Source organism: Saccostrea echinata, unplaced genomic scaffold (assembly GCF_033153115.1).
Source record: "Saccostrea echinata isolate AGI-Se365-2 ecotype Australia unplaced genomic scaffold, CSIRO_AGI_Sech_v1 ptg000054l, whole genome shotgun sequence".
Classification (NCBI taxonomy): Eukaryota; Metazoa; Mollusca; class Bivalvia; order Ostreida; family Ostreidae; genus Saccostrea; species Saccostrea echinata.
The window spans coordinates 51,296,474-51,309,852 of NW_026889803.1; the positions used below are offsets into that span (position 1 = coordinate 51,296,474).

General features: G+C 33.3%; 1 protein-coding gene across 2 annotated transcripts; it reads right to left on the minus strand.

Annotated features, from left to right (window-relative positions):
- Positions 1-9,485: 9,485 nt before the first annotated feature.
- On the minus strand, positions 9,486-13,122 carry LOC133205794 (uncharacterized). Of its 2 annotated transcripts, none has more exons than XM_061341672.1 (4): positions 13,059-13,122; positions 12,351-12,415; positions 10,590-10,647; positions 9,486-10,390 (listed from the first exon to the last, which is right to left on the minus strand). In XM_061341672.1, the coding sequence occupies exon 4, from the start codon at positions 10,378-10,380 to the stop codon at positions 9,583-9,585; it is 798 nt and encodes a 265-aa protein (XP_061197656.1). In that variant the 5' UTR covers positions 10,381-10,390; positions 10,590-10,647; positions 12,351-12,415; positions 13,059-13,122; the 3' UTR covers positions 9,486-9,582. The 2 variants fall into 2 exon arrangements, with proteins under 2 accessions (XP_061197656.1, XP_061197655.1); XM_061341671.1 differs by having other exon boundaries at positions 9,486-10,393.
- Positions 13,123-13,379: the final 257 nt, after the last annotated feature.

A 13,379-nucleotide genomic window follows, 5' to 3' on the forward strand; every position in this document is an offset into this window, starting at 1 on the left:
ACCATAAAAATATAAGGTAAAACAAAATAAATGGAGAGATGAAGATATGTAACCCAAAAGCAAAGAAATATGATGATCAGAAATCAATAAAATATTACAAGTACTCGGTTACAAACGAAAAGTAGATCTATTTATTTGCCTGTACTTGCAAGTGCCAATACACTCCAATTTGTCACTAGCATCATGTAGACTAAACAAAACAACAGGGCTTGAGCGCTTAAACTGATCTCGCACCGTTTTAGTTTGACCTCTTTGCTCTTTGAAAGATTTTATAAAGACGAGGAATTTGTGTCTTATTTTTATTTATATATTATTTACAAGTCTACCTCACTATGAAAAACTTGAAAATATTTTTGTAATATGCGTGTAAAGTTTTTTTTAAATTCTTTTATTCAATGGGCCAATCAATTACGTTATTAACAGTGATTAATTATCAAAGTTGAAAAGCAAAGGGGAATAACTTCTCTAAATAGAGTACAGTATTTCTATATAAGATCAATAGAGCTCTGCCAAGCAATAGAGCTCGATCAAGTGATCCAAAATTTCACAAATCTGGTAAAAAATACCCTTGCTCATTACAATTTTTTCTCTGTACCTCCTAATTTTTAAAGATTTAATGCATTTTTACTATATAATGAAAAGAGTCTCACTGTGCCACCAGAACCCCTGACCCAGAGGTCACAGTTTGCAAGATGCATCCTTGTTCATCATAAACATGCACTTAGCGTTTTTGCTAAATACTCAGGGGCAGAGAAGAAGATTTTCAAAGAAATAATGCATTTTCACTATGTAATCAATAGAGCATAGCCCTAACACCAGACCCGAACCCAGGGCCATGAATTTCACAATTTTATAAGAGGCACCCTTGCTCATCATAACTATGCACTTATTATGTTTGCCAAATACCCAGTGGCAGAGAATTTTTTTTTAGAAGAATTAATAAATTTTTACTATATAATCAATAGAGCTCTGCCCTAACACCAGAACCCTTGATCCAAAGGCCATGAAAATCACAATTTTGGAAGTGGCAGTCTTGCCTATAATGACCATGCACTTAGTTTGTTTGCTGAGTATACAGGGGAGAGAGGAAGCATTTTAAGCATTTATGCATATTCACTAAATTATCAATAGATCCCCACCCTAGCTCCAGAATCCCTGACCCTTGTCCATGAATTTAACAATTTTGGTGAAGGATCCATCGGACCATGAAATTCATATTTTCCCCCTTTGTCCATAGATGCTCTGTACAAAAATTTGTTGAAACTGGTTAAGCGGTTTATGAGAGGAAGCTGGAAACGTTCAAAATTTTGTTATTTATATTGTAGTATTGGGTGGGCGGGGTGGGGCACAGAGATATGCGTTATTAAGTTGCATGGGTAAATATGCATTGAAATTATGAAATTTTTTGCTCATATGGTACACAAAGCTATCGAATACTAGCTTTTCATATTGATCAGAGTGATCTTCATTGAAGATGAAAAAACAAACAAACAAACAAACTAGCTCCTAGCTATTTAAAAAATAATGGTTTTGTTTTATAAATGGTTTCCGGGTTTGTTTTATTTATAGTACATGTAACTTCAAACAGATAAAACTTTTTTTTGGTTGCATGCTTAATTGTTCTTTTTCAATCGGAAAATTGACTTGATGGGGGAAATATCAAGATTTGGCGGAAATTTAATTATTTAGTTAAGCTAGTTAGCTAGACCCCTCCCCCTTTTCGATCCAGTTCGCCTCCCAAATGTATAATACTTGCCGATGCCCCTGTTCAATAAAGTTTTCCCACTCATCCATATTTTACCACATGTTACATGTATATATGTATGGCATTAGATATTTTCTGTTTAGTTTTCCGTACCGTGTGCTTTGTTTATGTTCAGAGATCTGCATGAATAAGCGAATGATCATGACTAAATCAACTCGTATTTTAATAATGAAGGATTAATTACGAATTTTTTTTGATATATACTGTTTATGATATGTTTTATATTTAATGATTTAACCTGGAATCATTTTTTCCGTTTTCCGTTCCGTTCCGCGTTTTAGCAACACCCAATATGAAACAGGTTTGGTGTCTTTTATTTCACGTCCACTGGGATATATCGAGTCGACAAATGAATGGAAGTAACTATTGTTAATTGATAAAACGTAGTCAATGTATCTGAATTTCGAGTTGAAGGCCACAGCGTTTTCTTCTCATGTAGAAGTTTTTAAATAAATTCTCTTCAAAGGAACGTAAAAACAAGTCGGCTAACAAAGAAGCACAATTAGCGCCCTTTGGAATTCCAACAGTTTGTTAGACGACCTGGTCTCCGAATACTACATAAATGTTGTTAATGAGGAACTCCAGCATCCTTTTAATATCAACTTCAGTGTACTTTTGTGTACTTTTGTATGGAATCAGAGGGATTTTTTAACCAGGTAATTTTGTTGATGACCAATCACAAGATACGAAAATGTTCGAGTTCCATTTTTATTGAAGAAGCAGTTTTCTGTGATATCAAAAAGACTTAGTTTTTAATTTATCGCGAGGAATCATTGTATAAAGTGTAGAAAAGTGTAGAAAAGTCGTACGTTTTGATGTTATTGATATCATTTGAATGATTTGACATCATAATTCTATTTTCTGGAGGAAAAATAAATTGCTTTGCAAGATCGAGGCAGAAAATGCTAATTTGACAAATTCTCGACAGCTTTAGAAACAAATAGACAGAATTGAAAAGGTTTCAACTAAAAAAGAAATAATTCTTGGACCGTTTATTTTGATTGTTTTTTTTTTCTTGTCTGGGGTAAAAAAAAACCCAACTAGTAGAGATGCAAAATCTACACCTAATGAGTACCAGGCAACTTTCAATTGTTATGGGACCAGAGGTCTACGAAAATATAAGGAAACCAACGCATACTTGAATCATTTTGCTGCAAAATTTCGAGATAAGTGAGGGTATTGGCCAATCTGCATTTAAAATTCGGACTCACCTGTAAACACTGGTGACATATGATATTCAAATAAAATAAATAATTAGTATGACCCTCTTATTAGCTCACCTGAGCCGAAGGCTCAAGTGAGCTTTTCTGATCACATTTTGTCCGGGGTCTGTCTGTCTGTCTGTAAACTTTTCACATTTTTGACTTCTTCTCAAGAACCACTGGGCCAATTTCAACCAAACTTGCCATAAAGTATTCTTGGGTGAAGGGGATTCAAGTTTGTTCATATGAAGGGCCATGCCCTCTTCCAAGGGGAGATAATTACAAATTAGTGAAAAATAAATAGCATCTTATAAAAATCTTCTTCTCAAGAACCACTGGGCCAGGAAAAATGAAACTCATGTGGAATCATCATCAGGTAGTGTAGATTCAAGTTTAATAAAATCTTGACCCCCGCGGTAGGATGGGGCCAAAATGGATGATCAAAGTTTCACAAAGGAATATATAGGAAAAAATCTTTAAAAATCTTCTTCTCAAGAACAGCAAAGCCATGATTGGTCATATTGATATGGAAGCATCCTCAGGTAGTGTAGATTCAGGTTTGTTCAAATGATGACACCCGGGGGTAGGGCGGGGTCACAATGGGGGATCAAAGTATATGGGAAAAAAACTTTAAAAATATTCTCAAGAACAGCAAGGCTTTGTTAAGTATATTGATATGGAATCATTCTAAGATAGTGTAGATTCAACTTTGTTCAAATGACCCCCCAGGGTTAGGGTGGGGCCACAATGGGGGATCAAAGTTTTACATAGGAATATAAAGGAAAAAATCTTTTCAAGAACAGAAAAGCCACGTTTAGTCATATTGGAAATATCCTCAGGTAGAGTAGATTCAAGTTTGTTCAAATAATGACCCCCCGCCCCCACAAGAGGGGCCACAATGGGGGATAAAATTTTTAACAAGGGAATAGGAAAAAACCTTTAAAAATCTTCTGCTCAAGAACAGCAAAGTCATTTGTTATATTGATATATTTACATTTGCAAATGCCTTTCTTTATATAACACTATTGAAAGCAATGTGTATCTATATCCGTATAAACACGGGTTCCTCGCGTCATAAACGTTCGACGTAATTTCTCAGTGACGTCATAAAGGGTCGACGCGCAATCAATGGATTAAACACGTGCCGTTGAATTTAAAACACTTCACACGTTCAAGATTATAACCAGGCAAATAAAAAATATAAATAAGTCACAAATGTAAATATAAGTAATAAGGTATAATTTTTAAACATCTATCGGGATATAAATACGGGTTGGTACGAGATCAAATTTACCATAAAGCCCTTCGGGCTTTATGGAATTTGATCTCGTGACCAACCCGTATTTATATCCCGATAGATGTTTAAAAATGATACCTTATTTCTTAAATGGAAGCATCCTCAGGTAGTTTAAAATTCAAGAGCCCCCCCCCCTTTAAACTTTTCAATACTGAACTGATTTGTTCTTTTTCCTAGCCAATGTGCTCAGGTGAGCGATGTGGCCCATTGCCTCTTGTTATAAATACTATTACAATTTAAAACTTATTTTATGGCATGTAATTTGCAGTATGCATTTCTGGCTATGACGTCATAATCGTGATGATGTTATAATAGTGATGACATCATTGTGTATTTTGTATTATTAGTTATCCAGGTCCAATAAAGGGTGTACGGGGATTTATCCCGGGTTATATTCCATCCACCCTTAGGCCGAAGGGTGTATGGAATACAACCCGGGATAAATCCCCGTACACCCTTTATTGGACCTGGATAACTAATCTATTTCTTATGTACCCAAATAAATTCTTTGTAAACAAATCAATCAACTGTATTTCAAGCTATCGATAAGATTTACTACGTCCTACAATGCATCGTGACGTCACGTTATTTGCTTTTAATCGTGTTTTAACCCCCGGCTCAAATCGGGTGTACGGAAATTTTCACCCGACTTTGTAACCAATCAAATCTCTTGTTACAAGCTACATAGGAAATTATGTGTTATGTGACCATGTAAATAACTGGTCAGTTTTAGATAAAGTGTTTGTACCGGACAGACGTTTTATCTATGTATCATTTCACCTCTCTCCCTCGAAAAACATGCTTTCTTCCTTCGGCGTGTACAGGCACTAAATATTTCCAATAATTAACTTATATGGAAAAATTTAATTTTTAATGTTTGAATGACATAGCCTTTTCATGTAGCTACCGGATTACTTATAATTGGACATGTTAGTAGATATCATAAATCTAGCTTTAATTAAACGCAGTTCAATACTAAAGAAGGAAACAATGTGTTCTGAATAAACATATATTTAAGGAAGAAATATCTCCATTATGCATTCGTTTACTGAGTATTTTTTGAAAAGCTTGATCGCCATTTGGACAAAAAATTACAGCCATCACAATATTCGTAGATACGAACAGATGCATTTTTGGATTATATGGTGTCATCGACTGGCTCGCTGTACTCCATTCGAAAGTAACAAAAAAATAAGTTAATAACACAATATCTGTAAAAAAAAAAAAAAAAAAAAAAAAAAAAAAAATTGATGAAACGTTTTGCATTGCCTGAAGAAATGACCAAAATGACAATAAACTATAAAAACTATGATCTTTGATCACGCAAGTGTTACTAATTTAAGAGATGAATTTAATTTTTGAGAATTCATGAGGATATATACACAAAAAATGACCCCCAGCCGTAGAAAAAATATTTTTTTTTTGTAGAAAAAGAGCCCTAGGGGTCATATTTTTATATGTGCGTCCTATAAAAATTGACCCCCGTTGGAAAATGACCCCTTTTCCAACAGAGTGATACACATTTTAAAACAGGTGATTGATGGCAAGGTTTGATCCTCAATGTTTAATTCTTCTTAAATTATGCCCTTTTTGATTAACACTGGACGAAAGAACAATTAAAATGCAATAAAACAACATTACATTTACATGCATATTTCTATCTTTTAAGCCTATTGTGTTCTCAGCACATATTGAAAATCGCAAATTGGCTACTATTGGTAATAACTCTTAACGTAATCTCTCTTTATGACTGCCTTCCATTTATTTCATATTTGGATATTTGACTGATTATAGACATTCATAGCTAAAAAAACATACAAGTAGGATGTTCTGGCTCTTTCAATGGTAAACATGTCTCTCAAAGTATTCAGCATGCTTTGAGTACGATCATTTTTTTTTAAAGTGAACGAAAAAAAATGAATAAGTTTTCGGAAAAATATACGGAAAGTTATGCAATGTAATATTTATATATTTTTTGAATGACATAAAAAGTTGTGCAAATGAGTTAGAATGTATCACAAATGACATAATATCTGAACGACATACCGTGGATATATTTCCTAATAAAAAAAGGAGAAGATAACGAACAGTGATGATTTTAAAATATCTACAAACAATACAATTCTGTTAACAGGGCATAAAAAAGGCCCCTGAAAATTACAGAGGTAGGATCAGCTGCCTAGAAAGAGTAAGCATCCCCTGTTGACCCGTCACACCTGCCATGAGCCCTATTAATAAACCAGGGAACATTCCGTTGTCGAATTTAGTATAGAAGAAAGGCCAAATAATTGACCCAATTATAGGTTATATTTGTTGACAGGGTCAGTGATACGACCATTGAATTTACGAAATGCTGACTTTAAATGAGGTTTTTGAAACCCCTGTAACATCAACTTACATGTATCTGTCAGGAGCCTACCTCGATTTAAAACTTAATCGTGTTCTTTGGTATCGAATAATTTGGTAGACGTTAACATCATATGCAAATGATAGCGGAATATTACTACATAACTAAGGAAAATTGACGATGGAAAAAGCTGAAGTCATCCCGCTTGTCAGACAATTTAGTTGTAAGTTGGTCTTTATCGTCTATAGTCAGTAGGACGTCCAAATATAAAGCAGACGTGGCAAACATAAAAAGGACATAAAATTTCTGCATGTCTGAAATATACACAATCGCATAATGTGCATTCAATTTTATTTATAAATAGTGGTCAATGGGAATTTCTTTTCAAATATATAGAAGTAATAAAGAAGAATCCCAGTATAATGTACATAATGATTATGTACTTTCAAGTCTGTTAACATGGTCGCCTGAGAATAGGATACATAGATGGAAGAGAAATAATTTTCTTTAGAAATCCACTGCAAAACAGTGATACGTTTGTCAAATCAATATGGAAACATTTCAATACAGTGTATATTGAAGTAGATAAATATTTTCAATTTATCATTGTGACACATCATTTTATTTTTCTTTTTTATACAGTATAGATAAAAAAAATCCCTCCTACTTGAGTGGACAAGCTGAACGTAACATTCTAGAATCAGGGGTGGGGTAGGAGTGTCCTCCCCCTTCCGTTTTCATGAAGGTAATTTTTTCGCTTCAAAATGGTCATTGCAAGTCTGGTTGCCCTACCCCAACTTTTTGATACAGTAGAGAAAAAGGAAATCCCCCTTACAGCAATAGACTTTTTAAGGGGTTCATCAAAGATATTTCTTAGGTAATTTGTCATTTTGCCTCTTATAATGCCCCATTCCCCTTTTCGATGCTATGCTTGACATTTCTTTTTTCTACATTGCACCAAAACTAGATTTCAAATGCAAAATTATTACTTGATATGCTAATGTTAACTCCGATTCTCTCACTGTGTATGGCTATGACTTGAGCAAATGTAAACAAGAAACTTGATATGTCTGCTTAAACAGTTTGTATCAATTTAATCGTTGAATCATAATAAAACAATTATTGCTGTTTTTCTGTCAGTACGATGATTTTCCACCATCGAAAAACAATGCTCACCTCGAACTTTGGGCTCGATAAATCTTTTACTCCTCTAGATTCTGAATCATCGCATTGACCTTAAAAACAGCAATAATTTTATAATGTACATGTAATGAGATCAACATATCATCGATTTATTCCTAATTTAGCTCAGGTGAGCATTTTGGCCAACAGGTCTCTTGCTAAATTATTTTTATTTTGCCCCCTAAAAATTTCACCTTTAATCCTCTTTAATTCACAAGGGGTCATTATTCTACGGGGGTCATTTTTTTTTCAGGTGGGTTATGCAGATTTTTAGGGTGATGATACTTTTTCTACGGGTAAAAGGGTCATTTTTCGACGTCGAATAATGACCGGGGGTCATTTTTCGCCGTTGAATAATGACCGGGGGTCATTATTCAACGGGGGTCATTATTTGATGGCGAAAAATGACCCCTGGTCATTATTCTATGGGGATCATTATTCGCCTTTACACCGGCACATTTCATGAAGCGAATAATATGCAGTCGTGAAGCGTTGTAGTTCATGTACCTCATGAATTCTCAAAAATTAAATTCATATCTTATATTTACATTTTTTTCCCGGATAACTTGCCACATATTTTTGTCATCCAACGATCATTTATTTATTTATTTTTTTTAAAAAAGATTGCACTATTTTCTGACTTTATTCATATCACAATGGAAATATTCTTACTCCTCCCACGGTAGTTCATGAGAACATGGACTTTTTCTTATTTGCAAAGAATCTTAAGGAAAAAATATTTGAAAATGTAAATATTTCGCATTTTTTCGCGTTTAGTTACATAAACCAGCAATCTCATAGACGTAAACCAGTTGTCGTATCATATTTACACTAATAAATAGTCGCTCGTATTAATGTTTAACAGAAACCAGTTGTAGCATCTACAAAATGACTGCTAGTTATTAACTTGTTATTAGCAAATTCCTTGGATATTGTTTATTCAAAGCACATATGTTTGCCTCCTTAACATTGAATAATTAAATTAAAGTTAGATTTATCCACTAATCTGTCCAATTAGTCTTCTTGCCCTCTATATGTCATTCAAATACGAGTACATGAAAAACACAATATAAAAAGCATGTATATTTCGATGTTGAGCACTTTTTGGGTATGAAAGCAATTTCATCGCTTAACTATTTGGTACATTTGCTTTATGAAAATTGATTTTTATTTTGTTATTTCAAAAGATACAAATTTAACCAGACAATTCACAGGTGCCCATAGTAGCGAGTGTCCGAAACCATTATTTTCTCGATTCGCACTTTACCAGCAGTGTTTTAATATAGAGAAGAAAGTTTCGTAACGGCTGAAATAATTGACCTTGAAAACCGACAAACATATATAATCTTTAAAACATTCCCAGTAAGTAGATATTAAGAAAATCAGCTTCATGAAACAGTTCTAAATAAAACAGGTTGAAGAACTGAAAATTTCCATTTTGTCGATCTACATGCATTGACAGATGAGAACACATTTTGTTAAACATGCAGGGACGTTCGGGTATGCTATAGAAAAATCATTAAATTATGAAGCGAAGACATGGGATATAAAATAACCCAAGAAATCAAAGTTCAATCCAAAGGAGGGTCAGGGATTCTATAGCTGATGGTAAGGCTCAGAATAACGTATAGATACTAAGTGGCAAACAATTAACTAATCTGAAAAAGTATATGAGAAATAAAGATAAGGATATAAAAATGTTACGGTACATTTATATTTCACGTAAATTTATGCATTCATGACTGTAGACCAAAGAAAAGCATCATTAATACTTTAAGCTAGTTCAATATTAATACAAAACTTCCCCGTTGCTATTCCACATAGAATCGAAACTAGCCTCCAGAATGGAATTAACACGTGATGAAATATTGGAATAAAATTCACCACAGTTTAAAGGAAGATCATCAACATTAGTCAACTCCTCACTCTCAATAAGGGATACTTTATCTGCAGTTGACAAAGAAGTCTGACTCTGGGAATGTGTAAAGGTAAACTTAGGCATCATTTGATTTTGCCTGCAGTTACTTGAACTCATCTTCCCAAACAAATTAAGAGCATTTTCTCTGTGAAGATTTGAAAAGAAATCGTCCACCCTGTTTCCCTCAAGGGCTTTTGATGCAGTACATGTCTGCATAGTTTTAGGAACATATCCGTACATGCTCTCAGACTTGTTTCCTATACTATTGTGGTTGTGGTAGTACATCCTCGGAGTATACTCACTCCCAAAGTCCCCCTTTGCTCTGATATTTCTACTGTATTTACTTCCGTTGTTACGGCTTGTGATGCTGTCAGAACGTTCTGTGTTTGGTAAGTTAAATATTTCCTGAACTCTCCTTCGTTTGTTTGGTACAGTGCTGTCCTCTAGCCTTTGTTCACTTTTGACTTGGTATTTCCTGTCTTGCTCGCTGAACGAAGCCTGTTTACGTACGTAGTCAGTTCTCTGAGTAGTATTTCTACTTAATTTCCTCTTTTGTTGTTTGACAGAAAGAAATCCACCTTCATCGTCCAGATTCCTTGATAATTTCGACTTTTGTTTCGATCGTACATGGCGACTGGGGAAGCACAACCAGTTGAAAAAGGATGACATCTTTACAAGTCTGCTAAAATATTTCATCTGGATAAACGACATACTTCTAATAGTTTATATCAAATGATTCTAAATCTTTTTATTATCTTGAAAAGAGGGTTTTATCATGGATCATTTGGTATATGTATGTACACCTTAAAACTTTATGTACAACGAATATTTAAGCATCGAAAATTCAATAATAAGTAACATATATAAATTGTTCTTACCGATTGTGCTTCTGTTAATAGTGTTCCAAGTCTAGTTTCAGAATATCTTAAACCACATCTGGGAGAAAAGAATGAGAACGTTATATGTCAAAGAATGTTAATTATCTGTATGGTATTCGCATGTTCACACCTTTGAATAAATTTGTATTATTTAACATTGCAATACGTATTACTAATCAGTGAATAACCACTACACAGAAGTGCAATCATTTTGTTAACCACCTTCTTTCTACATATATTGCAGAACATATGCTATGTTTGTTGGTTTTTATGAACAAAATAAGAATGTGGCATGTTTGCATTTATTCATTAATACTTTCTCATATTAAATGCATTTTAAAGTCATGGTCTGCTTCGAAAAATTTAAAATGACAAGATGATTAAGATTCTGAATAATTTCAACGCCCATAATGACCTCGACCCAGTATGCAGAGTCTTTGCAATCCGGTAAACAATATACATTCTGTAAATGAAATAATGAACAGCATTTCTAATTACTTCTTTTAGCATTACAATTTGGATTCGATTGTCCATATATCTAAGTCCTATAATTACATTTATGTAGAATGCTCCACGTAGAGGAAAGTATATTCAACCGAGGAAAAACTTTTAACATTATTAAATTTATACGTGTTTGTAAAATCCAAATCATACCACTTGCAACAAGATATGATGGTTACCTAAATAAACCTTTGAGGAAAAAATGAGGCCTTGAATTTTCTATTTTATGGCGTTGTTATAATGTGATTACCTTACTAGACAAACTTGCTCTGTTCTAGTTAGAGCAATTCTCAAGACCGAGGTTCCATCTGTCTAAAAACTCCAGTAGGCAAATAAAAATCATCTATAAATGACTCTGTACTTTTTATAATAAAGGTCATGAGATGTTTCTATCTTTATAGTGTATTCATTCAGAAAAATTCTTTGCATTTTCTGCTGTTACATAAATGTGAAATGTTCATTATGCATGTGATCAATTGAATACTAGTGATAAAATTGTATTGGAATCAACTTCTATGAAGTAAAAAAATTCCCACGTAATTCTAAAGTGATACGGAACGAAGATAATTGTGTCTCCGTTCTAACTATTATTGTCTTGTATTAAGTCATAATAAAGGTATTACTAGGTAGCATTAGTTCATAAGTCAGTAAGATTTATGTATGATTGTTAAGCAGTACAAAAAGAAGGAGCGGTCGATATTCAATGAAGATTAAAGTATTAGTAAAATTAAAAACACGCTACAGCTTTTCATCTTTGTCTTGGTAGAAGTTGCCTAACAGATTAAAATTCTGTATTGCATCGCCTGAGTTATTTAAAAATCAACGTGTAGTGGATCTTAGAACATAAACCAAGCTAATCTGTGATAATTCAGCCTTACCATTGTTGATGTCTAAATCTAACACTAGATCCCTTAATCATTCATGTTTCCCTCAATTAACACTAAAATTATAGCATATAACGAAAAGATGTGTTTGTTTGGATTCTAGGAATAATTCAAAAACACATCTAGCCTGGAGTTCACTCCTTCAATATTGATAAATTTTATAAAAGGAAAATGTGAATAAACCATGCAATACACTTTTAAAAAAAATCCAAGAATCAACAACAGTCTTGATTTTATTTCGGTCTGAGAAATGAAATGTTATTTTGAATGATAAAAATTAATTATACAGATCGCTATGATGTGATATGTAAAGACAAACTGTATTATTCTTATCATGGTAAATGTACGTCAGAGATTGAAAATGAATTGGTCTTACCATCAACAGACTATATATGATATCTTTTCCTAGAATGTATAGCCATCTGTAGCAATCTCGAAAATCTATCAAAATAATGTATATAAAATAGAATCATTAGAAATTACACACATACACCTAGGTTACAGAAAATATTTGTAAATAAAAGATTTATATATAAATACTTACTCACAAGTTTAAAATTGGAAAACATGAACACCGAGGAACTTTAAATTTTAAAGGTACAGTTTCTTGTTTTGATTGACGTTCATTTGCAAAGCGAGTCCATTACTGATTTAAAAATTCACCAACCGGAACAATTTAAACGAGCAAGTAAACAATTTGCCTGCCTTTAATGACAGACTTCAAATATTGTCAATGCTTCTCAAGGTCATGGTCACTCTTTTAATAATTTGAAATAATAAACAAGTTCATCAATTGAAGTCATAATTTGCATAACATATTCTTGATGGTCCTAGAATGAAGATAAGCATGCGATGGTAGCTTTTGATGTAAACTATTGAATGGCATTGCTATATAACGGAAACTAACTCCGAGCCATCTTTACCAATGTAAAGAACAAAATAAAGATAAATATAATTCATGAAAAAATAAATTGAAATTTTTATAACTCATAGCTAGCTTAACGATGCAATTAATGATAAGAACATAAAAAGATTCTGTAGATATAAAAGAAAAAAAATTGTATCCATATGCATTACAACTTACCAGCGCAGTAATATCCAGAAATAACGAATACTAGCTGCAAAAAGCTCTACGAACGTTATGTTGTCATAAAGAGTCCATTTGTACAAAACGCCCTATATGATGTGGGATAAAGAGCGCAAACGGCAGGCTATCTAGCATTAATAATGCAGACAGGTGGAATTTCAGCGAGCCATTGATTGATTGCGGTTTAAGTAATCAATCAGTCGTGTAGTATTTCTGTCGACCAACCAAAAACAATATGATACTGTGTTTATGCGATGTTACGTGTAAGATTAAATTAATTGCATATTGAGTGTTTTAATATTCTAATAGTACAAATGT